A 27,582-nucleotide genomic window follows, 5' to 3' on the forward strand; every position below is an offset into this window, starting at 1 on the left:
ACAACAAGTGATGGACTGAATGTGGATCAATGTCACACACTCCCCCAGTCAAAAAATCTGGGCCCAAATCCATCGTTTTTTTGCACTCCACACCACCCTGGGTCAGATAATGGCTTTATGCAAATCAGCTCTGACCCTGTTGCCCCATGGGAACAGTCCAGTCCGAACTACAACAGCCATATCTTTCCCAGACCGGAATCAAGCATCCGAGGACCGGACCGGTTTCGAGGTAACACCTCTCTTCAGCCCGGCTAGCTTGACTCCAAGTGGTGTGGAGTGCCTGGGACCCACGTCTGGGCATCCCCAGCGCACTTAGGGCGGCAATTACAAAAAACAACAAGTGATGGACTGAATGTGGATCAATGTCACACACTCCCCCAGTCAAAAGATCTGGGCCCAAATCCATCGTTTTTTTGCACTCCACACCACCCTGGGTCAGATAATGGCTTTATGCAAATCAGCTCTGACCCTGTTGCCCCATGGGAACAGTCCAGTCCGAACTACAACAGCCATATCTTTCCCAGACCGGAATCAAGCATCCGAGGACCGGACCGGTTTCGAGGTAACACCTCTCTTCAGCCCGGCTAGCTTGACTCCAAGTGGTGTGGAGTGCCTGGGACCCACGTCTGGGCATCCCCAGCGCACTTAGGGCGGCAATTGCAAAAAACAACAAGTGATGGACTGAACGTGGATCAAAGTCACACACTCCCCCAGTCAAAAGATCTGGGCCCAAATCCATCGTTTTTTTGCACTCCACACCACCCTGGGTCAGATAATGGCTTTATGCAAATCAGCTCTGACCCTGTTGCCCCATGGGAACAGTCCAGTCCGAACTACAACAGCCATATCTTTCCCAGACCGGAATCAAGCATCCGAGGACCGGACCGGTTTCGAGGTAACACCTCTCTTCATCCCGGCTAGCTTGACTCCAAGTGGTGTGGAGTGCCTGGGACCCACGTCTGGGCATCCCCAGCGCACTTAGGGCGGCAATTGCAAAAAACAACAAGTGATGGACTGAATGTGGATCAATGTCACACACTCCCTCAGTCAAAAGATCTGGGCCCAAAGCATCCTCTACCCCATATGCTCGGTTTATGATGGTGTTTCCTGGTGTTTTTCTGGTGTTATGCAGCACTATACTTTCACACTAGTATTTTTGTTTAGTAGCTCAGCCTTCCTATTTGTATTTTTTCCTGGATGTATTTTTTAGCTTGATTCTTTAGAAGATTATTGTATATATAAAAATAGTTATTCCATAGCTATATACAGGTATTTATAAAGTGCAAAGGTCAATGACTATTGTAAATTGTGTTTCCTGAGGAAACGTTGACTCAGCTGATACTCTGAAAGTGTTCCAAGTTCAGATGCAAATCATCCCATTCTTCACTCCCATAATTCCTTGTTCCTCTTGGGAGAGAAGCTTGAAGTGAGCAGAGGTGAGTTCATCCTGTTTTTTGTAACAGTTTCTTTAAATCCATATTCAGAGGTCAGTGCTGGTGCCATTGTTTCCAAGTTCACAATCAAACCATCCTTACAAGGTGTTGTCCACCGAACAGTCTTCTGGAATCTTCTCTTCTGAACAGCTTCTTTCCGAGAGGCTATCGACATGCTCCAACTCACTGAAGCGCTCGGCCACGCACTGCGCGGTCAGTCGAGCCTCAGGGTCGTGATCCCAGCACTCGGTGATCGTTTCACACACCAACTGGATACCCTACAGAAATGGGGGGAAATATATTACTTATTATTACTTATTTTAAGTGATTAACAGCACGCATAGCTCTATACAGATATAGATTTTGACATAAAGCTTGCTCTGTAAGATTTTAAGGACCCTTGAAGAAGAAGGCTTCCCACACTTCCTGAAGTTGATGAGGATGGCGTAGACTCTGACAAGTAACACAAGGTAATTTCCTAGTTTGGGGACTACAAAATCACTGGTCAGATGGCTTGAATGATGTGCTTAAGTGTGGGTGTGTTGTGTCTCAATAGTTGGTAGGTCATGGAACCCATCATGTGTATAAGGTGACTTTTTAAAACTGGTGTAGCCCAGGCAGTGTTCGTCTGTTCCGCTGTCTTAGATATACTACAATTTGCCAAATTTCCCTAACATTCCACAAAAAAACAGTTCAAAAAGTCGATCACCAGTTTTCAAATATTTGCAGAATTCACAGGAATTTCGCAAATGTATTTTTTGACAAATGTGCACAGCTTCTTAAATCTACCACCTTCTGTCCCCTTTTAACTCACTTAAGCCATGTTGTATTTTATCTATCAACGGTCTTTGATTGCTGCTTTTTGATTAATTTATTGCTCTACCACTACAAGTTGACAATTAATATGTTGGGGCAAGATGTCAACCAGTGGTCAATGGATGAGCGGAAGGCTCGAGTGAAATGTCTGGATTCCATATCAGACGGTCCAGAATGATATCCTGAATGATGGGTTCACTGGGATTTGATGATGGTCTTTGAAGGCAGGCCTTCTGCCCCCTACTATCTCCAGCTTTCCATCACCAGAATGTCTGGGTAAAATGTTAACCCACAAAGTTTACACACTTTACACAGGTTGCAAGGATCTGTCGACTGTGCAAAACATTGCCTATGCAGCAAAAAAAAAAAGTATTTTTTTAGGTAAATCTTTTCCAGGACTTTTTTTCCCATTTTTTCTACAAAACCTTTTTCTGATGGATTGTTTTCAGAATTTTTTTAACTTTACAACTACAATGAGGTTTTTTGAAGAAAAAACGAATTCTACAAGGGAAATACTTAGCAACTTTGCACCAACCAATCCAGTTCGTTTTTTCCACTGCTACCATTGTATACTTTTCCTCTTTCCCATTTCTCCTTTCTTCTCTTTCTCTCTTTTGTTTACTTAACTGCTCTGCCACTGCCCTTCGTTCTGCAGTTTCATCCTTCTAGGATCCCAGAAATGTGCAAGAAGGACTGGAAATGTTTTACACCAGTGATTTCACTGGCGAGAACGGTTTGGTGCCATTTTCTTGTTTCAATTTGCTTAAAATGGGTTGAGTTAATTATTCAGCACAACACTGAAGAGAATTAGTAACTGAGATACCGTCGAAGGATCCTAGAACTGATGCCACAATATGTTCCTGAATAGGGATTATCAAGTTCTAACTACACTAACATTAACAATGCTTGCACTAACAATAATAGCTCAAACAATATTAGTATAAACAGCAATACTAAGAATACTAACCCTAACAACATTAACACTCACTAAACAAAGACAACGAGCAAGCACAAACACTAACAGCAATACTTTCAGGACGAATACTAGCTATAACACTAAGAACGTTAATACTAACATTGTCGTCCCTAAAAACACTAACATTAATATTGTGTGTACTAACTCTAAAACACTAACAATATTAAAATAAACAGCACTAACCCCAACAGCACTAATACCAACCGTAAATACACTAAAACTAACAACTCTATCATTAATATTAACATTAATACTACTAACACAAAACTAACAACAGTAACACTGACAACACTAACAAAACCAACAACACAATCATGAACACTAACTGCACTAATAATTATTAAAGTAAAGTCTAATACTAAGAATGCTAACCCTAACAACACTAACACTCACTAAACAAACACTAACGCTAACAACACTAATATCAACACTAGCACAACAAACGGGAACACTAACAGCAATAATATCAGGACTAATACTAACTATGATAACACTTACAAGGCTAACACTAACAATGCTAACCCACACAACTCTAACATTAACAATGTGTGCACAAATACTAAAACATTAATATAAACAGCACTAACACCAACCCTAAATACACTAACACTAACAACTCTAACAACATTAATACTACTAACACAAAACTCACAACAGTACCACTGACAACACTAACAAAACCAACAACACAACCAGGAACACTGCCAGCACTAATATCAATACTAACAGTGATAAAACTAAAGACTAATACTAAGAACGCTAGCATTACCAACACTAACCATCACTATACAAACACAAATGTTAACAACACTAATATTAACACTCACACATCTAACAAACACTAAACACACCGCAAAAAACAAGAACACTAACAATGAAAACAATACAATTAACAGTATCAACAACTAAAAACAATAACAATATTTACAGCTCTAATAAAGCTAATACCATTAACAATGAGACCAACAACACACGTATTGCTACACTAACAACAACTACCCCAAAACTAAGAAAGCTAACACCAATAGTAACAACATAAAGTCTAAGGGCCTGATTCACAGAATGAACTTAAGACTCAATCCTAAACTTACTACTATTTTGGTATTCACAGAATGCACTTACTACTTTTGGCATTCACAGAATGAACTTACTACTTTTGGTATTCACAGAAGTTTGGATTTTGTCTTAAGTTTGTCTTAAGACAGACTTAAGACAAACTTAAGACAGACTTAAGACAAACTTAAGACAGACTTAAGACAGACTTAAGACAAACTTAAGACAGACCAGACTTAAGACAGACTTAAGACAAACTTAAGACAGACTTAAGACAGACTTAAGACAGACTTAAGACAAAATCCTAACTTACGTCTGTTTTAAGTCTGTCTTAAGAAAAAATCCTAACTTCTGTGAATACCAAAAGTTGTAAATTCATTCTGTGAATACCAAAAGTAGTAAGTGCATTCTGTGAATGCCAAAAGTAGTAAGAGCATTCTGTGAATACTAAAATAGTAGTAAGTTTAGGATTGAGTCTTAAGTTCATTCTGTGAATCGGGCCCTAACAATCCTGCCAAAACTAACTCTATCATTAACACGAACCGTAACACTGACATTGACACCAACCCACTGGCACTAAGACCACTAACACTAATAATAACAGTAAACCCAACCCAACACTAACAGCATATTGCTTTCATATTTCAGACTGACTAGCCTAGGGGGGAAGTCAAGTGATATCCTGACTGATTGGTGCTTCTGATAGGAAAGGAGGATCGTTCAGGAAGAGTCACATGTCGAGTCACATGTCAAATTTGTCAAGTGACTGATTCGACTCCACCCCTAAAGGCCTTTCAGAGGAACTGGTCAGAAAGATGATTTGCCATATATATGCAACCCCATCTTTGAAACTTTAAGACATATGTACTCAGTGTGTTATAATCTCTCAATAGGAACACAGTTCTTTTTTATAAGATCACAGAAGTGTACAAAAGCCAGACTAGGGCAAGGCTGAACATGCCATGGCAGACTAATTCGGCATTGTGTGTAGCAGCTGTGGAAGCCAAACATCCTGAGAGCAGCAGAGGATTAAAGGATCCTGTCTTTTCTTCTGAAAAAGGCCTTCGACAGAGCAGAGAGCACTGAGGTCCCAGACACTCGTGTACCTGCTGCCAAAGCCTTGCTTGGCTCAGAGGAGCCATGAGTGCTGCCAACTTTGTGACCTAGACAGGCGCAGGCAGCAGACGCTACACATCATGTTCCTATTACTACAAAATGACTCTTGTTTACTTTGAGTCTTGGTCCGCAGAGCTTCCCGAATGCTCCCACTGTGGGGCTGCCCAACAGCCATGTACCTGCCATGCTCTGCTGTACTGCTGTTCCCATATTTGTAGCACAGACTGCCATCACTATGTCCTTGAAGAGTTGTTCTATGCACAGGAGTTGCCCCTGCTATATGAGGGTGAAGGAAGTTTCCATGACAATTCAGTTCTGAACTTTTAAAACATAGGAGGATATTTACAAAGAAGTGGCGGAGTGAGGTGTTAGCCGTCATGGCTTAACGCCTCACTAAGTCACTTCAGAAACGCAAGGCTGCACCATATTTAAAAGGATAAGGTGCAGCCTTGTGTTTCCCCCAGCACTGGTGCTACACTTAGCAGTGTAGCACCAACACAGGCACCCTTGTACCGTAGTGCAAGGGTGTCTGTGTGCAGGGGAAGATTGTTTATGTGTCGGAAAGTGTCCCTTCCTGCACATAAACAATCTTTAAATGCAGTTTTGTCACTTCTTTGGGTGCTGCTTAACCCTTTGCATGCACTGGACGGCCGGGGGCCGCCCAAAGTCACGGTGGGCGTGTGCGCCGGACAGCCGGGGGCTGTCCGAACCACGCACGCGTGGAATTCGCCCGCACCGAGGGGGAATTCCAGCCACGTTCAAGGGGTTAATGGGTCACCTTCCTGCACATAAACAATCCTAGGCATTTAACACAAGGCAGCACACATGGAAAAAGCAAAAACGAGGAGAAATAAAGCATTTCTCCTCGTTTCTTGCCAAGTTAAGGCCAGGTGTTTCCGGGTCTTAATTTTGGCACTGCCACCTATTTATGCTGCCCTTGTAAATTGTGGGCAGCGTCAAAATCAATGGGTGTTGCAGTGGAACGTCCACCGCAACACCCACTGCCCACCCCTTTCATGCTAAGCATAAGGTGAAAGGGGGCCTTCTTTACAAGGCAGAGTTATGCTTCGTTAAGTGGCTTAACGCTGCCTTGTAAATAAGGCAAAGCCCCTATCGCCATGGAAACTTCACAAAAAGTGACGTTCCCATGGCGATAGGGGCTTGTACATATGCCCCATAGTTTTTACTTAAGTTCCGGCCTCTGTTGCTGTTGTATTCCTGGGCTGATGAATACCAAAGCTACCTAGCCCTGATTCATATTCCTCTATCTTTCTACCTTTTATACATCTCTTACTCTCTCTCTATCTCTTTTGCAGTGGGTTATATGATGAAAAATAGGGCCAGAGCCCCAAAAAGGCATGCCAGTGCCCACCACCTGCAACCACTGGCACAAATGAAGTACAGCAGACTGGCATGTGAATCACTCTGCAATCTCACTGGTATTGGAGCGATGACGCTGAAGGGTTGAACTGACTTCTGCACGGCTTAGGCATTGTATGTGGACTATGACCAATCAACAACAGTGTTACTTGGAGTCTAGGGACATTGGTATATCTATGTTGAGGAGTTAATGGCTGCATGGTGGATGTTGTTCTGTTTATTGTAACACTTTTGACATCTCTATCATCTTATAATTATGTGACATCTAAGTGGACTTTTATGAATAATAAGGGTATAAAAGGCGTGTTTTGTTCGGTGCGTGCAGTGTTCTGTCAAATGTGAGTGTTTGCATATTTATCTATGGTTTATCATGGTGGAACATGTTGTTAGGACACTTGTTTTTAAGTGTTATTACCATTTACTGTGTGAATTAAGAGGAGTTAATTGCCAGTAAAACCAACAAGGACATACAGTGAAAGGAAAATGCAATAAACAAAATGTAATGCCTGGTAGCATGTGCAGAATAAGACTATTAGCTCCCATTTTCCATGCTCTTCCCCTCACAAAAACATTAAAAGTTCCTGCCTACTTCATGCTCTTGAGTGAGCGTAGACTGCAGGCAAACAATAATAATTATTGACTGACTTTTAAGATTTCTGATTGGCTTAGCCAATCTCATCGCTCCTTAGAGTGCTAGTGTAAATGCATCTCCAGTGTCTTTTATTGACTCACCACAATGTACACAGGTAGTCCTGTGACCACAGACAGAGGCAGTGGACTTATCAGCTTTGACAAACTTCAATAACATCCCCATGCTAACTAGTATGATGAAGTATTGTTCAGGATATGACAAAAGGAGTATTTTGGACGCATGTACCTAAACACAATTCTAAGCACTGAATCTGAAATGTATGCATGTTTTTTTTTCAATTTTTTTATTTTATTTTTCTTTAAAGGTTTACAGATTTCTTTATGAAAACGCAAGATCAGTGACAACTCTGCCTGGCGCTACATTCTCAGAGCTGATCACAAACGTGCACTAATGTCATCCACCAGATGGAGCACTCGTGTCATCCACAAGGTGGAGCACTCATGTCATCCACAAGGTGGAGCACTCATGTCATCCACAAGGTGGAGCACTCATGTCAGCCACAAGGTGGAGCACTCATGTCATCCACTAAGTGGAGCACTCATGTCATCCACTAAGTGGAGCACTAATGTCATTCACAAGGTAGAAAGCACTTGCGTCACCCACAAGGTGGACCACTTAAGAGTGATATACCAGGTGGAGCACTAATGTCATCCACCAGGTGGAGCACTATTGTCATCCACCAAATGGATCACTCATGTCATCCACAAGGTGGACCACTCAAGTCATCCACAAGGTGCAGCGCTCGAGTCATCCACAACCACTCATCTCATCCAGATGGTGGAGTACTCGTGTTTAAGCCATAAAATTGACCACTTGTGTCAGCCAGAGGTGGAGCACTCGTGTCGTCCACAAGATGGAGCTCTCGTGTCATGTGAGGAGCACTCATACGTGCAGTGGGTTGAAAAATGATATAACCCTAAATACAAAAATGAAGGAAGATATTTGACCCATTTTCAACAGGAAAAAAGCCCAGGTCTAATTCCAGGTTCCAATTATTTGAAATTATCAGAATGCCAATGCATTAATAGCTATTTTTATGGGGAAACTGTGCTGCAAAATTCAATATTGATCCATATTTAACAAATATTTCTTGCAGGTAGAACTCCTCACATGCCTGCAGTCATTTCCTATTGGTAAAGGAGTGTCCCATCTGAAATACCTCGAAAACCTATGTCAATAAAATGCATCATCTGGCCCTAGTTAATCAAATGTTTTCTCACAGGGTAGATTATGTCTTATAGGCCACGTTATGAACGACATGAGTCAGAATCTGAGCATGCTCAGTTAGCATGCTATGGGCAATTTTGACAAAGGTATTTACACCCCATTGGTTTGAATGTTTATTAGCAAAAATATTAAGTAGTCTCCGCCGGCATCAAATCCTATGTGGATTCTCTGGCACATCACTGTCTAACTCTCAATAGGGAGGAAGGAAGAGTGTAGGACTGCATTATCAAGGGACTAGTAGGGAGCAGGGCAAACAAAGGGGTGATCCCTTCAGCCGCGGCCTGTGCGGGTAAGAGCGGTGGGGCAGATTGGGTGGGGATTTCGACCGACAATGAGGGGAAATTCATTCTTTATTCAATTTTCCCTCGTCGCTATCTGTCGAAATCCCCCCACCCGGCCCCACTGCCCCCGCTCTTACCTGCACGGGCCGTGGTTGGTTCCTTCCCAACTCAACCAGTGGTAGTCCGGTACACTCCCTGTGCTTTTATCCCTGGTCTGGTCATAACTCATTGAGCGACAATGGACCAGAGGACCCATAAGAAGGTAGGCTACAAGGGCGAGAGAGCGGAGTAAAGGATAACCGGCCTCCCCACCACCAGCTCCCTTGACACCAGCCTTCCTTCCGGCCTGATGATATCGCCTTGGACAGTGAGGGAAGGGAAGTTGAGAAATGACAAATATGACAAATGTTCCTCTTGTTCACTGCCAGCCTTCTCCCTCATTCCAGATGACTGAATTGGATGCCGGTGGGAGGAGACTGGGATCAGACCATAGAGGTCCATGATAATAAGGCTGCTTACCTGGGCATATCACTAGATGGTGCCAGATGCCATCTATTCGTCCAGAGGATCCCCACATTGCTTTGGCCACAGGCCTGGTTATAACTTCTGACAAGCCTGGACCAGACCAGCAAAGCCTGTTCCTATGCCATAATCTCCTTCTGGTAAACTGTACCAAACCCAGTGCATACTTAATTTTAATAATATTTTAAATAAGCATGAAAATGGTTTTGGTTACTAGGAAACACTCTCCGCGCACTACACGTGAACGTCACAGGCAGGAAGGTCTCACCTGGTGGCTGAGCCAGGGGTTGGGAATCTCGGGTCGTCCCCGGTCCCTCAGCACGTTGTCCTTCATGCTCTCCACACAAGGATGCTCCCGCACTTTGGATCCAAATGGAGGCTCGTAGTCTTTCACTTCTGCCAGAGAGTAAACAAACACAGAACAGTAAATGCATGTGGTTCACATATATAAAACAGGGCACAGGACATAGAAAATGAACACATGTTTACATCTGCTTGAGAGACATCTTTTTCACCCTTAGTCATGTTCCTTCTGGAAGTTTGTCACATTTTATTAGAGAAAATCTAATCTACCACCTGCAAAAGCCTATCAAACCCGAAAGCACAATACTCCTGTCCACAGCCACGAACCTTGGTTCCTTACAAGATAGTGCGCAATGTAAACCAGACACAAAGGAACTCTACGGGACAAAGATAAGCTGGGAGTGCAAGTCATTGTTAAGGTTTATTGCCTATGGTCAACAGAATTGGAAAAATAGGTAAATACATGTAAATTAGTGGCGGCTCCTCCACAATGGCGGAGGAGCATTGCCCCACTGCCTGGCTCAGAGCCAGTAAATGAAAAATAAAACAATGTCATCATTTTATTTTTCATTTTCCGCCCTGAGCCAGCTTGCAAAGGGATAGGCGGGGCATTGGGAGGAGGAGTGGGATGTGTATTCCACTCGCTAAGTGTGCATATGTGTTTTGGCTGGCCGTCTCAGGCTGACCAAAACACACATGCTCACTTAGGTTTTCTCCAGCCCAGCTGCATTGAGCAGACGGACTGGAAAAACCCCACAGACACCCTGGTCTGAGCAGGGCGTCTTTCCTGCCGCTCGGACCAATCCCTGCGCTGCTCTCCTGCGAGAGCAGTGCGGGTATTGCAGGCAGTCCGTGACATGGCCCCAGTGCTTGCTGGGACCAGGAGGGACTATGCCGAGTGCGACGTGGGAGGTAGCTCCAGGTACGTTTTTATTTTAAATTTGTTTTTTATTATTAACCCACTGCACGCACCCCCTACCGTGCTCCCATGTACCCCCTCCACCCGCCCCTCCAAATCTTTATTATGGCCCGCAACTGGTGTAAATGATGTACACGTAAACTTGCATCATCACGCTTGCGCCCGTATGCATTGTGACGCTAGAAGGCTCCAGCGTGATGATAAATGCACGCACATGCCCCTCCACTTAGCTGCCATTGTGACGTTTGTCACCCGCATGATGATGTGTGGATAAATCATGTGGCAGGCATTTGTTTTTTATTTACAGCTCCAGGATGGTGGATTCCCATTTTGGAGTGATGACTTAAATAAACAAAAAAGGCGCGCAATAGCACATCTAGTAAAAAAACAAGCAACCCCTATAGCAAGTTGCAGCAGTCTGGCTGTACTCACAGGGGGAAAAAAAGGAAAAGAACTAAAAGGGACACATAAGTCCAGGGAACAGCAGAGGAGTGAGAGGAATAGAACAGCAAGTCAAAGCTTCTGAGAAATGGCAGTGAGCAGGTAGGGGGAAGAGCAAGTCCAAGGGGTGAGCTGAGGGTTATTAAAAAACATGACCAAGAAGGGGACATGTGGGGGATGCAGTGGGTGAGCAGGGGTTTGGCGGGCAACACAGAGAGTGTGTGTAATGTAAATGTAAATTGATACTTGTATAGCACACTACTCACCCGCAAGGGTCTCAAGGCGCTTGTACGAATACCGCTGTGGAACCCATCCTGGCTTTCCCTGTGAGGTGTCCACTCCTGGGTACCCCCAAGGTGGAGGCCAGGCATCCTTAGCGTTGTGGGGGCCGTTTTGGAGATTAAGCAAGTTATTGCCCAGAGTTGGACTCCATGATTGGAATAGGCACCGAGGCGAAAATTATCAGGTCCGTGGAATTTTTTAGCCCAAGACCCGCCGAGGCGGGGAATTGAACCCTGGTCCCAGGCTAGACTGTGCATCAGGGTCTGCTGCTCTAACCATTGAGCCACACTTCTCCACTGTGTGGAGATGGGCATCTCAAAGGGGAAGCAACACAGAGAGAAGATGGAGAGAGAGAAAACACATGCACTCCAGAGGAGAAAGAAAGCAAAAGAAAACATAGGTCTATAAATAAAAGCAGTGGAAGGATACAAGTCATCCAATCAAAAGGATGGTAAAGAGTTTATGCTCCCGGGAAGGGTCAACAACAAGAAGAGAAAGAAAAGCCATTTAACAGGAAGCAAGCAAATAAGATTGATAGAAAGCCACCCAATGATAAGAAATGGGCTGACCCAAAGTCCACTCTTAGTATTGGTACAACTCTGTACAGGAGACATATAAAGTAGATCACTCTCTGCTTGATTTCACTCATTGTGTGTTTTTTACAATGCAGGAAGAACAGAAGTGATTGATGCTTCTTTCTCGGCTGAAATGGCCTTAGAAAAAGGCGAGGAAAAAGAAATAAAGCGTGGAGTTGATGGAGGGGATTGCTTCTTATATGTGACATGTTTATTGATTTAGGGTTTGTGAGACAAACATTTTCAGTCATTTTCTGAATTGTTAGCGTACCCTCATTACTGTTTCTAAACAATGATGTTGATTTAAGACAGACTCGTATTTCCCTTTCCTTCCTCCACCCCTGACTTTCTCCAAAGAGCTAAAGGAATGACAATTCTGAAAGGCGAGGCTTTCCAATACATATAGGGCTAGATGCAGGTAAATTGGATTTACCGATTCATAAATACCGAATTTTACCGATTCGGTATTTATGAATCGGTAAATCCAATCTAGGTAAAAATTCGGAAAAAAAAAACCGAATCGGTAGGATTCGGTATTTACCGAATCGATATTTACCGATTCGGTAATTGCCATTGATTCCTATGGGCCTTGAGGCCCATAGGAATCAATGTCAATTACCGAATCGGTAAATACCGATTCGGTAAAATTACCGAAATGTCAAGGGGGACAGGGTGTCACTTTGACACCCTGTTGCACCCCTGATTCTGGCTTGTTTGCCATGTGACACACATACATGCCCTTAGGGCATGTATGTGTGCCACATGGCACAGATGTGCATGTACACAGGAATTCGTTATTTACCATGAAATAGTATTTCATGGTAAATAACGAATTCTTAAGGGCCTGTGGCACTATTTTAGGTGCCACCTACATCTAGATGTACCGATTCGGTAAATTTACCATTCGGTATTTTACCGAATCGGTAAATTTACTGATTCGTTAAAATTTGGGCCCCCTACATCTCAAAAAGCAAATACCGGTCGGTAACAGCCGAAATCAGCCGTTACCGACCGGTATTTGGTGTCCTACATCGGGCCCTTGGGGCTAGATGTAGGTAAATTGGATTTACCGATTCATAAATACCGAATTTTACCGATTCGTTATTTATGAATCGGTAAATCCAATGTAGGTAAAAATTCGGTAAAAAATACAGAATCGGTAGGATTCGGTATTTACCGATTCGGTAATTGCCATTGATTCCTATGGGCCTTGAGGCCCATAGGAATCAATGTCGATTACCGAATCGGTAAATACCGATTCGGTAAAATTACCAAATTGTCAAGGGGGAAAGGGTGTCACTTTGACACCCTCTTGCACCCCTGATTCTGGCTTGTGTGCCATGTGACACACACACATGCCCTTAGGGCATGTATATGTGCCACATGGCACAGGTGTACATGCACAGATGTGCATGTACACAGGAATTCGTTATTTGCCATGAAATAGTATTTCATGGTAAATAACGAATTCTTAAGGGCCTGTGGCACTATTTTAAGTGCCACCTACATCTAAAGTTACTGAATTGGTAAATTTACCGATTTGTTAAAATTTGGGCCCCCTACATCTCAAAAAGCAAATACCGGTCGGTAACGGCCGAAATCTGCTGTTACCGACCGGTATTTGGTGTCCTACATCGGGCCCATAATGTTTAGATGTTGTTTGCTAGTCAACATTAGTAACAACTGTAGCCTCATATCCCTGCCACACAGAGGCGGTGTCATCTCACACCCTTTCAACCTGGATGTAATACCTCAGGAAATTACTTCACCGAACTTTAGATCCAGGGGCTGGACACTGTACAGCATTTTGTAAACAATGTTCATTAAATACTTGAGGACGACATATGTTAATGAACAGTGACTGACATCAGGACCAAAAAAACAACTAATTAACCTAGCAGATGTATGAACAATCTGCGGTCATTGTTGTTATATTACAGGACACGCAACACTGCATACCACACATCTAACTTCCTTCTTGACATTCCTTTGAGTCACTTTTTCACTTGTTCTAATCTGCTGCACTTCAAGAGCTCTGAAGTTGACATCAGAATCACACTGCTTCATCGACAAACTTGCTAAGAAGTTAAACCAGCTATTTATATATGATATATTTCTATAGCGTGAACCTAGACAAAAGGAAGCGGAGTGCTGAACAGGGTCAAAGGCAAGGATACAATAAAGAATTGGTTGGGTTCCAGAGCAGTAGAAGTGGTTGGGTTCTAGAGCAGTGAACAGTTTCTGCTTTGTGATGTAGTGTTCTTTAAAGAGGTGCATCTTCAACTCTTTCCTAAATTGGAGTAGGGTTGCAGTGGTCCTCATATAGAGATATAGTAAGAAAGCCTGGGAATAGCTTCCCAATAAGCTACTTTACTAAGCCATGAACACAACACAAAATAACAGGTGAGGTCCATAGCATCCATGAGCTAGACCAAGTCTTAAAAATCTTCCACTTGTTACCATGCAATCCAACATGGAGACAGCAGTGTGTCTGTGTACACAACCTGTTGTTTCTGCTGTATTTTTTCATCCATACATTCTCCTGAAAAAAATAATTTCTCAACAACTTGTGTTCCATGTATGTGGTGCAAGGACTGTATATTCTGTGACTATATGTCTAATTTGCCATTAATGTCTTTCACATGTAACAGTTGGTGAGTGTAGGAATTTGGAACATGGGTGGCGTGCGCTGGGCACCTTAGGGAATAATCACTACCTTGTCAGGGTGAGCCCTCCCAGTCACTAAATTGACCTGAGCTCAACTTAAACCCTCTGGTAGCTATGGCACAGGGAAGACATGCTAAACTTAGGGCTATGTATAAAGTATTTATGCAGTACCAAAACAGTAATAGTCCTAATGCATAAAAATCTAAATCCCTAACTAAATTAGACAAGTATAAATTAATAAACAAAAAGACACAAAAATGGCAACAAGCTACTAAGAATACAACAGAAATCGATTTCAAATTTCAAATTAGAAATGGAGTAAAAAATCACAAAGCTACAGTGATAATGAATGGTCACGGTATACTAAGATGTAGGCACAATTTGAGGCCGACCATGATGGAGTACGGGTCGGATACACCTACGAGGTTTGCCCTGGTCAAATATTTTACCGTCTGACTAAGTTGCTTAAGTCCCAACCAACCAAAGTACACTTATAGGGCCCGTCAGGTGAGGTGTTTAAAGGCTCCCAGGGTATCAGGCAGAGACAGAGGCCAACAGAGGGTTTAGTGCATGTCCAGTTGCCACTGGCCATCTGGGTAATTCCAGGAAAAGGCTTCTTGCAGGATGTTGTCTCCCTATATCCACAGAGGAGGTTAGCCAACTAACCCTTGGAGTCGGCTTCTTTTTCCTGGCTACAAGAGGAAGCAAGCTCAGTCCTTCGGAGATCATCTAAGGTTACAGCCAGAAGGTCCAGTCCTCTTCTGATCTTCTGCAGGTCCAGAAAGTGTTCTGAAGAAAGTGCCTTGGTATGCCGCATTTATGCCTGCCATTAGCTAGTTCGTGGGGGTGACTCCTGACCCCTCCCTAACCAGTGGTGAAAGCTAGCAGGCCCCAACCTATTGATTTTTGCAGTTATTCCTATTTGCCTTACTGTAATCATGTCCAAAACACACTGTGTCAGGAAAAATCCAAACTAAACTTCGGCTCTAAGGCTGTTGGTGCGAGTGGGAAGTTTATTATGGTAATCCTAGTATCTCCCCCCATCCACACTAAAATCCAGATTGAAGCGGGACCTGGACCAGCAACAAACCTAGAGACAGAAATCTGGCAGGACAAAACAAGGTCTTTCAGCAACCCGACAGGGGTTTAATAAGAATTGTCTTGGCATCCTGTTCTCTATCTTTTAAATGCACCCCAATTATTACATGTGGCTCAACAGACCCGTCAGCATGATTTGAAATGACACTGTGCTGTCAAAAGGAGATTCACAGCCCCCACACTGCATCTTTTGTTGAATTCAGAGGAGTCATCTCCTCACATTCAGGTCAGCCTACTGTTTACTCTTTGTGGCATTTCACACCTCTTTCACAGCAATTCGAAGCTAATCACTGATTGTGCTACTGTTGGAGAGCTAATGCAAATTAGCCTCCCGGAGCATCGGCAGGGAAAAGGTAACTGTATAAAAGTTACTTTTCCTTAATATTTATGAAACATCTGGCTTCACTATTGAATTGGGTTTTAAAAACTATTTTAAAAGTTGTTCAATTATTTTTATAGCTGGTCCCTTTTTTCTGAGTTAGCAGTATTGGTATTTTAACCTGAACTCTGAATTTGTCCAAAGGACAGTTAGGTCTGCAACAGTTAAAATAGCTTTTTGGACCTTGTCACCGTAGGGACATGGTATTATTCATTTTCTATATGCCCCCCTTTAAAATACGATGCACCATACCTTGTGGGCCAAACAGATTACATAGGGGTGACTTCCTAATATTTTAAAGGGAGGTTTTTACCGGTCAAAAAAGGTTGTTTTGGTGGGTTACATTGCGGGATTACCACTGCAGCAGTCAAGCTACACAGGGTAGGCCTTATGTCATGTTTGCTTTACCACTGCAGTGGATGGCACAATAGGTGTTGCATTCTACTAGTGAGACTTAACTTCCAGGTCCTGGGTACCCTTTCTACACCATCTACTAGGGACTTATTGGCAAATTAAGTATACCAATTAGTAAAAGCCAAGTCAATCGTGTTTAAAGAGGGAACACAGACCCATTGGTCAGCAGGGGTAAAATCCACAGAGTTCTAAAGTGACCAAAATCATAGGGTCGAGAAAAATGTGAACAATCTGGGGTGACCACACAGAAAAGGCAGATTTCCTACGGGCAGCTAGCTCAGGAGGTTGTGTGAGCTGCTGAAATCTGTGTGTATACCATGGTTTAACAATCAAAACAACTAATCACACAATAGCTACTGTATAGAGTAGCTATTGGGCCAAATAACTCCTCCCCACATGCCCATAAAAACATTGTTGAGAGGTTCACATAGCTTTCCTTATTAACAAAGCAACCTAATCAAAACATCAGCATTATGGGCAGCAGTTAACACTTGCTTTACATACACTTGACTGGTACAGCCCATTCTCTGTCACCATGGTCCATCACCATTGTGTGCCCCAAGCATCAGTTCGATCAGGTTGCACTAAAACCTTTTCTGTAACTAAAGGCATGTTTTATTTTACTTTAAGGATGCATTCTGATAAAGTAATGATTGATAACTAGATTACATGTAAATTTAGCTTATTAAGCTACCCTGAAAATGTGTGGTGAATCCAGCCCTTCTGTACCCTCTTTGGAAAGCTCGGCATAAGAAGCAAGAAAAGCAGCAGTGATATGGGAGTGACATAGCTAACCGCTAGAATGTGCTGCTAATAATGCACAGAGATCTTACATTGTCCAATGAGATGAGCTCACCAAGGCTTCATCTTATTTTGTTTTTATTTTTGTAAATAAAGTCCTGGATTTCGTTTTTTTAAATGTAAACTACCTTTGATATTTTCGACAAAAAAATAAAAAAAAGTGGTTACATGGGCTGTGATTCATTGGGATTGTGTTCTAAATTTAATGAATAACACTGCACAGTTTGTTTATTTAGTTTAGCAGCTCTCAGGTTCACGGGCAAACTAAAGTGAAGAGAGGGCGTCACACTACATTAACTAAACAGGAAGAGGTGGAAAGCAAACACAAAACGGGTTTAACATTGTGAACTAAGGCATAAAAGAGAATTCTTCAAAGTGTACAGAGTGTCTGCCAGCTCCTCCTGTTACAAGGAAGGGTGAATCCCCAGACAGTGCCGTCACGAGTCACAGAAATGCCGCACAGACTTCCCAGCCGCTATCCGATTCCAGATCGGGTTTACAGGCAAAACACTTTTACAGACGTGAGTCTGAAAAAGATTTTCTCAATTGTCAGCATTCGGGGCGACTTCTACACCTGAGAATGGCATTGTAAGGGCAGCTCCATGAATCCTCGGGGCTGCTTAGAGCTGGTTTGCATAAAGTGGGATGCCCTAAATTCTACAATTTTTCTCATATTTTACAGACCTAACAGCTAGATTCATCATTGTCAAATCGGCTTGCAAAGGGCCAGATTCTGAGAATCTGTCCCTTTGCGAGTGCAATTTTTGCATTTGGGATTCATCATCCCAAATGCAAAAATCGCTAATTGCGAAATCGTATATTTGCGAGGAATTGCATTTAAGGAATCTCTGCAACTCATTAACCATTTTTATTTTGCGAATTCGCAATTTTTGGCCGTTATTTACCACGAATTGTAACTTTGTGGTAAATAGCGAAAACTTAGAAAAATGCACTTCAGTGCTTTTTCCTAAGTTGCATGTTACACACACACACGTCCTTTGGACATGTGTGTGCGCAACACATGTGTACATTTGCATTTCAGGGGTGCTACAGGGTGTCCTTTGGACACCCCTGCACCCTTGAAATCACATCCTTATTTGCGATTAGCAAATTGCTAATCGCAAATAAGGAATAACTCCCCATTCATTCCTATGGGCCTAGGCCCATAGGAATGAATGGGGAGTTATTCCTTATTTGCGATTAGCAATTTGCTAATCGCAAATAAGGAAGCTGTAGGAATCGCAATTTTATTTGCGATTTCTACATGAATCCCGTTTTGCAAGTCCTTAATAGCGATTCCTTAATAATCGCTATTAAGGACTCGCAAAACGGCCAATGATGAATCTAGCTGTAAGTGTGTGGGTGATGATAGCCTTCAAATGAGGCAATGATATTAGCACTACTACAAAACCGCAAAGCATGCAAATTTCTCGTTTACTCGTGAACCTAGCATCCTTCTGCTTTCAATTAAAGACCTGATGAAGGCTCAAACTCTGCGATTTCCAAAATAACATTGTTTGACGAGTGGAATCGCTTTTCAGGCTTGCAAAAGGGGTTTTGTGAATCCTTCTGAATTGCAGTTAGGAGGGCTTGTGAAAGGGGCTTCTCCTCTTGATTGTGTTTGAGAGGGCATGTGAAAGGGGCGTCTGCTCTTGATTGTGACTGAGAGGGCATGTGAACAGTGGCGGCTGGTGGGATTTGTAAGTAGTGGGGGCGTAAAAGTCCGAAACAGTAACACACAGGATATCACACAGAACACAACAGTAACACACAGGACCTTACACAGAGCACAACCGTAATACACAGGAAATTACACAGAACACAATAGTAACGCAGAACACAAACACAACAACAACACACAGGACATCAAACAGAACAACGGTTGGTTGTTGGGAGAATACTTGTCACAACACGCATCACTACTGTCAGTTGAATGTTTTTGGAGCAGGCCCAACATCGCATATTTTAAACAAAAAACTTTCGAAAAGATTTTTAAGGTTGAACTCAGGTTGTGCCGACCCTTTTAATACTTTTATGATGCCGGTGTCCCAGGACCAGTAATGAAAGTAATTATTCCGCTGAAGTTTTGGAAATCAGAAAGCCTCTATAGTTAAGAATATTATGTATCATTTGAGTGAAATCAAAAAGTATGGGTGATGGAATCTGGCTCCCAGCGTTATTACTGATCTGTAACCAAGTAACATATGCGGATAAAATACTTTCTGTATTGTACGTAAATAGGTCGAGATGCAGCGCAGCGGCCCGTAATATTCATTTCTGTGTGATTGAAGCTTGCACTATGGGTGGTCATTCCTTCCTATAGTATTTTTATGCCCCCCTTTCCCCTTCCTGCTAGTCTTTTTACTATGTCATCACTAACATAAATTAGCCATGAATTAATGTACCTTTAAAGGCAGCGGTCGCGGCAAGCATTACAAGGGGTGTGGCGTGGGTATGGGGTCATCGCGCCGCGGAGGGGATGGGAGGGGGAGGCGGGAGGGGTATAATGGGAACAAAAATATAAAATAAAGTAAAACTAACCTTCCCGAGACTCCCAACTCCCTCCGTCCAGTTTTTGAATTCCTGGCTGCAGCGCTTGTCCTCAGGAAGGCAGCCTCCCTCCCCTCCACCAATCACTACGCTGCAATGGCAGCGTTGTGATTGGTGCGGCTGCGGCCGCACCCGCGTCATTTTCTCTCTGTATGCTGCAGCATACAGAGAGAACAGGGAGAGTGGGCGGTGTTACTCGAGGGCAGGGGGGAGTGGCTTGCCCACTGTTGTTAATACTGTCTGTTTGGGCGGCCTCAGGCTGCCCAAACAGACAGTATTAACAACAGCGGGCAAGCCACTCCCCCCTGCCCTCGAGTAACACCGCCCACTCTCAACCAGGAACTTCTCCTTTCTCACCGTGCGAGAAGGCAGAAACAAATGGTAGCTATTACAGTAATAACTACAATTTTTTTCTGCCTTCTTGCACTGCGAGAAAGCAGGGGGGCGGAGCCCAAACGCCCCCATAGAGGAGCCGCCACTGCATGTGAAAGGGGCGTCTCCTCTTGATTCAAGTTAGGAGGGCATGTGAAAGGGGCGTCTCCTCTTGATTGTGGTTAGGAGGGCATGTGAAAGGGGCTTCTCCTCTTGATTGTCGGTAGGAGGGCATGTGAAAGGGGCGTCTCCTCTTGATTGTGGGTAGCAGGGCACGGGAAAGGGGCGCCTCCTCTTGATTGTGGTTAGGAGGGCATGTGAAAGGGGCTTCTTTTGATTGTCGGTAGGAGGGCATGTGAAAGGGGAGTCTCCTCTTGATTGTGGATAGGAGGGCATGTGAAAGGGGCGTCTCCTCTTGATTTTGGATAGGTGGGCATATGAAAGGGGCGTCTCCTCTTGATTGTGGGTAGGAGGGCATGTGAAAGGGGCGTCTTCTCCTGATTGCGGGTAGGAGGACATGTGAAAGGGGCGTCTCCTCTTGATTGTGTTTGGGAGGGCATGTGAAAGGGGCGTCTCCTCTTGATTGTGGGTAGGAGGGCATGTGAAAGGGGCATCTTCTCCTGATTGTGGGTAGGGGGGCATGTGAAAGGGGTGTCTCCTCTTGATTGTGTTTGGGAGGGCATGTGAAAGGGGCGTCTCCTCTTGATTGTAGTTAAGAGGGCATGTGAAAGGGGCGTCTCCTCTTGATTGTTTGAGAGGGCATGTGAAAGGGGCGTCTCTTTGATTGTGGTTAGGAGGGCATGTGAAAGGGGCATCTCCTCTTGATTGTGGTTAAGAGAGCATGTGAAAGGGGCGTCTCCTCTTTATTGTGGGTAGGAGGGCATGTGAAAGGGGCGTCTCCTCTTGATTGTAGTTAGGAAGGTGTGTGAAAGGGGCATCTCCACTTGATTGTAGTTAAGAGGGCATGTGAAAGTGGCGTCTCCTCTTGATTGTGGTTTGGAGGGCATGTGAAAGGGGCGTCTTCTCCTGATTGTGGGTAGGAGGGCATGTGAAAGGGGCGTCTTCTCCTGATTGTGGGTAGGAGGGCATGTGAAAGGGGCGTCTCTTCTTGATTAAGGGTAGGAGGGCATGTGAAAGGGGTGTCTCCTCTTGATTGTAGTTAAGAGGGCATGTGAAAGGGGCGACTCCTCTTGATTGTGGTTAAGAGGGCATGTGAAAGGGCCGTCTTCTCCTGATTGTGGGTAGGAGGGCATGTGAAAGGGGCGTCTTCTCCTGATTGTGGGTAGGAGGGCATGTGAAAGGGGCGTCTCTTCTTGATTAAGGGTAGGAGGGCATGTGAAAGGGGTGTCTCCTCTTGATTGTAGTTAAGAGGGCATGTGAAAGGGGCGACTCCTCTTGATTGTGGTTAAGAGGGCATGTGAAAGGGGCGTCTTCTCCAGATTGTGGTTAAGAGGGCATGTGAAAGGGGCGACTCCTCTTGATTGTGGTTAAGAGGGAATGTGAAAGGGGCGTCTTCTCCTGATTGTGGTTAAGAGGGCATGTGAAAGGGGCGTCTCCTCTTGATTGTGGTTAGAAGGACATGTGAAAGGGGCGTCTTCTCCTGATTGTGGGTAGAAGAGCATGTGAAAGGAGCGTCTTCTCCTGATTGTGGGTAGGAGGGCATGGGAAAGGGGCGTCTCTTCTTGATTATGGGTAGGAGGGCATGTAAAAGGGGTGTCTCCTCTTTATTGTGGTTATGAGGGCATGTGAAAGGGGCGTCTCCTCTTGATTGTGGTTAGGAGGGCATGTAAAAGGGGCATCTCCTCTTGATTGTGGTTAGGAGGGCATGTGAAAGGGGCATCTCCTCTTGATTGTGGTTAGGAGGGCACGGGAAAGGGGCGTCTTCTCCTGATTGTGGTTAGGAGGGCATGTGAATGGGGCGTCTCCTCTTGATTGTGGTTAAGAGAACATGTGAAAGGGGCGCCTCCTCTTGATTGTGGTTAGGAGGGCATGTGAAAGGGGCGTCTTCTCCTGATTGTGGTTAGGAGGGCATGTGAAAGGGGCGTCTTCTCCTGATTGTGGTTAACCTCTTCAGTGCTGCGCGAATTTCGCTGCAGTGCTGAAGGGTCATAAATCACATTGACTCATGACGGAAATGTTCCGTCATCAGCACCGGAGCACCGACGCTGATGACGGAACCGTTCCGTCATGAGCATGGAAGGGGTTAAGAGGGCATGTGAAAGGGGCGGCTCCTCTTGATTGTGGGCAGGGCATAAGTCCTAAAAAATGAAGCGGGGGGACGCTGATGTCACGACAGGAAGTGACGTCACGAAAGGTGGCTTGCACCATCAGACTCATTGCCTCCCCTCGCGCACCCCTTTGATGCGATTGCATTAGAGAAGCCAGCGCATGAGCAGCGCTCTGAATGGGCTCTGATCTCGCCCCAGAGAGGCCAAAGAGTAAATGTGTGGTTCTATTTGCTCCAGCTATCGAGCTCCCAGTAAAATAAGTGTGGGACCTCCGTCCACCCGCGTGGTACCCCGACTCGAGCCCGGATTGTGTGTAGGTGGCATGTGAAAGGGGCGTCTCCTCTTCATTGTGGTTAGGAGGGTAAAGTGAAAGGGGCGTCTCCTCTTGGTGGTGAATTGCAATCACATGTATCAATGGCTTGTTGCTGTAAATGCGGTTGTAGGTAATTGACCAGCTACTGATACCTGATTTGGGTTGGAGTTTTATTTGCAAAGGGAAAGCTGCCCCTGACCGTTTACCATTCTGAATTATGTTAAGAGGCCTCCTGAGAAGCAGGCTGCATTCTCTCCCTGATGTCTTCCCAGGAAAATGATCTTTACAAAGCAGCACCTATCTCTAGGCATGGCGGTCAACTGCCTCTCATAGGCCATTCTCGCTAAGCTCAAAGTTAATCGCTGTGCGTCACAAGTAGTGAAGATCAGCGAAAACGCAGTGTGCGATGTGACCTATTTGTACCTAAATTAGCTTGCAAACTGCATCCTAGTTTGCAAATCAGTTGGTGTGAAATTTGCTCATTTGGGGTTACAAACAGAGATTAATACATCAGGCCCCAAATTATTTAATACATTCCCTCTTGTCTTCAATTTATTCTGGGTAGCATATACATCGTCATGTCTCTGCTTAGTTTAGAAGTCTTCAACAGTATGCTGATTCAAATATCAGACACAATGTGTAGCTAAATTCATTTCCTCCACGTTTTGACTGTGTTACATTTCAGCTTTTTGATTTACGATGAGAGATGCAAAGCTACAAGTATCAGAATTCAAAGAAAAATAAGAATTGGGCAGTGAACCATTTGTTTGGTGGTAATGGCATTCGTCAGCAGTACTGGCCACATCACTTAACAGATTTATTCCACAGTGTTTCAATTTGTTAGTGTTAAAAACCGGTTTTGGGCAAAGTGATATTTATTAAAATATCACTGGCATTGTTAAATGGTGCAATATGTTATTAACATAAAATGCTGTACAGTTTCCTGTTGACAAGTTGTAACACTGTTGATACATTTTAATATCAACAAATTGCAATAGCACCAGCACAATACTGGTTATTTGAGATGGCCTTGGGTGAACCCCAACAGCTTGACATCTCAGAATGCAACATACATAAACACATGTCCTGCATCACAGGTCTCAGCCACCATTCACCTAGGGGTTGGAGGGAAGTTTGGATGGGGGGTCTACCAGCTGAAGATGTACAGTTGGGATCACTCTTTTCTTTTGGGAGAGTAACATCAGAAGGGTGAGGTGTGCTGATGCTACAGTCATCAATTCTATGAAGAGGTGTATTTCAGGTGTGTGTGTGTGTACTGCATTGCTTTAGCACAAGGCTATCTGTGGAGAAACAAAACAATGCAATGCTCAAACAATAACAGGCTGTAGGAAGTGTTTAGGGGGAGGGGACAAATGGTTCAAGACCTTCTGCTGTAGTACGGAATGGCCACAGAGGCGGATCTACCTTTAGGTCAGTAGGTGAAGCTGCATTAGGGCCAGGAGGGTGAGGGGTCCACTACAGACCAATATACCCCAACTGGGAAAAAGGGGCCCATTTTCTGATTAAGATCCATGACATCATTGATAGACCACTGGCTGATGCGAGATCGTCACTATCCAACCAACACACTTCCTTACTAAAATGGAGAACTGAAAATAGGTATCTGCATTCTTATTGGGTTACTCTGAAGTTGTATAGCACATTACTCCTACTTGTGGTGCTTTACGTTGTTATATTGTCAGTCGGTGCGCACATGCGCAGTTCTCGCAAGATGTACGTCCGAAGTCGGCGAGGAGGAGGAGGGCAGCGCGGGGACGCCACACTACAGGTAAGTGTGTTTGTATTGCTTTTTACATTAATTTGTACATTTTTTTAGGGGGGGCTGGAGGTGGGGGCTGGCCAACTCCGCTCTGCTGTGGAGTGGGAGTTTTGCCCTATACTCCACGGAACGCAGAGTAGGCAAATCTCCGCACACTCCGCTGCCGGAGCGGAATTCTCCGCCCGCCCTTAATGAAAATCGACAGAAAAATCATTGAAGAGGGACGAGAGAAACAATGGTGAGAAGAGGGGTTCACATATATGTGTGCGTGTGTGTCCCTGCAATTATTCTGCAACTTACAGTTAGGGTGAATGACTAGTGTGCAGTTTGCACGCAAGAGTGAGAACATAGCGTTCATAGATCGAATGGAAATAATTTTTCACTGAATTTCATTTCTACCCCCCACAGGTGATGTGTTTCACCATTCATTTTCAACACGTGGACCGTGGTGCATTTCGAACGAGGCAAGACCCCAAACCAACATGTGTAGCTGGTTGAGAGTTTAAGCCTGGCCAAAACAATGAAATGTGTTTCACATGTAAAATACTCTGTTCACTAATATTTGTATTCCGTAGAGGAGACAGAAGAACTGATTTACAAACATTGTCCTGTTTCCTACTCTTCTAGTGCTTTCTATTGAATTCCATGACTAAAGCCAGGAGTAATTGTGTCAGACTCCTGGACTTCAGGAAAGGCAAGGAGTAGTACAAGAGTAAGTCAGACCTACTCATAGCAAAGTTTTTGTGAATCAAGCCCAAAGTGCTGGGGTTATGAAGAATCCATAGTTACAGGCAAGGTAATGATTCGCCCACTTATTGTATTGTGTTGGGAACAAGTCATAGATATATTTCTCTATTTATGCAAATATAGGATGCTCTCCTCGTGATTGACCATAATGTACTTATGTTTGGTTTCACAAATGTTGTTCATAAGATGGTTTCAGGGATCAGCGAGCCTTCCTGACGGATGAGGGCACACACTCAATGACATACTTTTAGATCCACTCAGGTCCCCCTCAACCTTTCGTCCTTCCTTCTGTTGATATGGTATGTTCCAGCTATGGTATAATTACTTTAAACACCAGAGGGCTCAATCAGAGCTCCTCCATTAATCTACAATCAGGTGCACTCTGGGTTCGTGGCTGCTTTTGAGCTCCGAGATCAGCGCCACGTGTGATTGGACGCACAGCTCCATTTTTCCTGCACAAATGTCTCCAGGTGATACATGGAGGACTTTGTGCAGGTAAAACAGGGCATACAGAGGCAATCGGGAAAGACGGAGATTATCTTGTTCGGTAATGCTAAAACACTCTGATCTATGGATTGTGGCCAGCGGACTTGGGGACTGCCCTGTCCCTAGGACGGTCGTAAAAAGCTTGGGTGTTTACTTAGATCAGACACTGTCTTGGCAGGACCAAGTGGGGGCTACCTTTGGGACTTGCTTTTATATGTTTCCTTGCTGCGTAGAGTCTTTCCTCTACTTCCACTAGCGGTACGCAAAACCTTAGTTCAGGCACTGGTTATGAGTCGCCTGCACTATTGCAATGCGCTTTTGGACGCTGACAGCGAATCTCTGCTAAATAGATTACAGGTTGTACAGAACACGGCGGCGCGCTTGGTCAATAATATGCCTCCTAGAACGGCCTCTCTTCCTCTCCTACAGCAACTTCACTGGCTGCCCATCCACCAGAGAATTTATTCAAAGTGTGCTGTACTGTCCACAAAGCCTTAAATGGCAAAGGATGTCGCTTTTTAGCTCAGAAACGTATTCCTTACCAGCCCAGCAGAGTATTACGCTTGGATACGCAAAATCTTCTTACTATTCCCCGTGTGAAGAAATTGCGTTCAGGAGGCAAATCCTTCTCTTACAGGGCTCCATGGTTGTGGAATTCATTACCCCTCACTTTGCACAGTTGTGGTGAGGATCACTTGAGCTTCAGGAAACTCCTAAAAACTGAAGCCTATGTGGCTTAATTGCCTGTAACCCTAGCGCTGCTTGACCGCAGCGAGGAGATACCCCCTCAAGGGTGATTCCTGCACTATATAAGCTTCAAAAAATAAAAATAAATAAATGCTGTGGATTTTATCACATGGTAAAAGCGACCCATCGTGTTCTCTCATTTCGATCTGCATACATCAGATTCAGAAGTAACACAAGAGGGGTGGGCTGGAGGCAGGGTGGGATAACAGTATTTCTACGGGGATGGTTTTACTTCCTTTTAATTCCTCCCAGGTCTGAGAGAATCAGTTATGGTGCCCACAATGTAAACTTTGTCATTTAAGACCAGTGTTTATCTTGTCACCACTCCACATGTGTGCAGATAAAGCTGTTTGATGAAAATCACAACACTGAATCATGTAGGAAAGCTTAGATTTTAGATCAGGTTTATTTTTAGGCCCTCTGTCTATAGGTTGGCCACTTTAACATATATCCTTATGGTTTTGGAGCATTATTGAATCCTTGAGGAATAAAGGAAGTCTGAAATGGGAAAACAAGAAAGAGGATAGCTTGAGGCGAAGCAAGGAGGACGACTTAATAAAAAACTGGCAAGCACTAAGAAATGACATCATAGACTCTGAATACTAACTTTTTTCCAGATGCTTCGCATTTCTAGAAGTCTGTGAGAATGAAATACATTTGTCCTGCCCTACCTATCTGCAAATTCCTGCCCAGAGGATGAAAGAAATGTTCAGCAGTGCCCAACATCTGGCACGCAGCTGTCCTGGCAGAGTAATGTTGGTCCCCTACCTAAGAAAGCAGTATTGCATTTCTAAATTTGTCTGAAAATTACACCCTGATGAAAACCCAGACAAACATTCGCCATGCTTCCCCGCCTCTTCTTTCAAGCAGCATGCTGTCGCTCTCCGCCCCCACTGGAGCCCAATGGGAGCACCCGGAAACCGCAACGCAGAAAGTTCCAACCATGCTAGCTTCATGACTGCTGGAATCTGAGAAAGAAACATGCATTGAACAAAGAATAATACAAATGATAGTACTGAAATAA

At 44.1% G+C, this 27,582-nt stretch overlaps 1 protein-coding gene across 1 annotated transcript in view; it reads right to left on the reverse strand.

The window, feature by feature from the left end:
• Window positions 1–1,202: 1,202 nt before the first annotated feature.
• Window positions 1,203–27,582, reverse strand: part of TGFBR2 (transforming growth factor beta receptor 2) — a 202,491-nt gene continuing 176,111 nt past the window's right edge. The window contains exons 12-13 of the mRNA XM_078663940.1: window positions 9,725–9,852; window positions 1,203–1,711 (exon numbers count right to left, since the gene is read on the reverse strand). Of these exons, the coding sequence (XP_078520066.1) occupies window positions 1,532–1,711; window positions 9,725–9,852 (308 nt within the window). The 3' untranslated portion in view covers window positions 1,203–1,531. The remainder of the gene's footprint in view (window positions 1,712–9,724; window positions 9,853–27,582) is intronic.

Source organism: Lissotriton helveticus, chromosome 10 (assembly GCF_964261635.1).
Source record: "Lissotriton helveticus chromosome 10, aLisHel1.1, whole genome shotgun sequence".
Classification (NCBI taxonomy): Eukaryota; Metazoa; Chordata; class Amphibia; order Caudata; family Salamandridae; genus Lissotriton; species Lissotriton helveticus.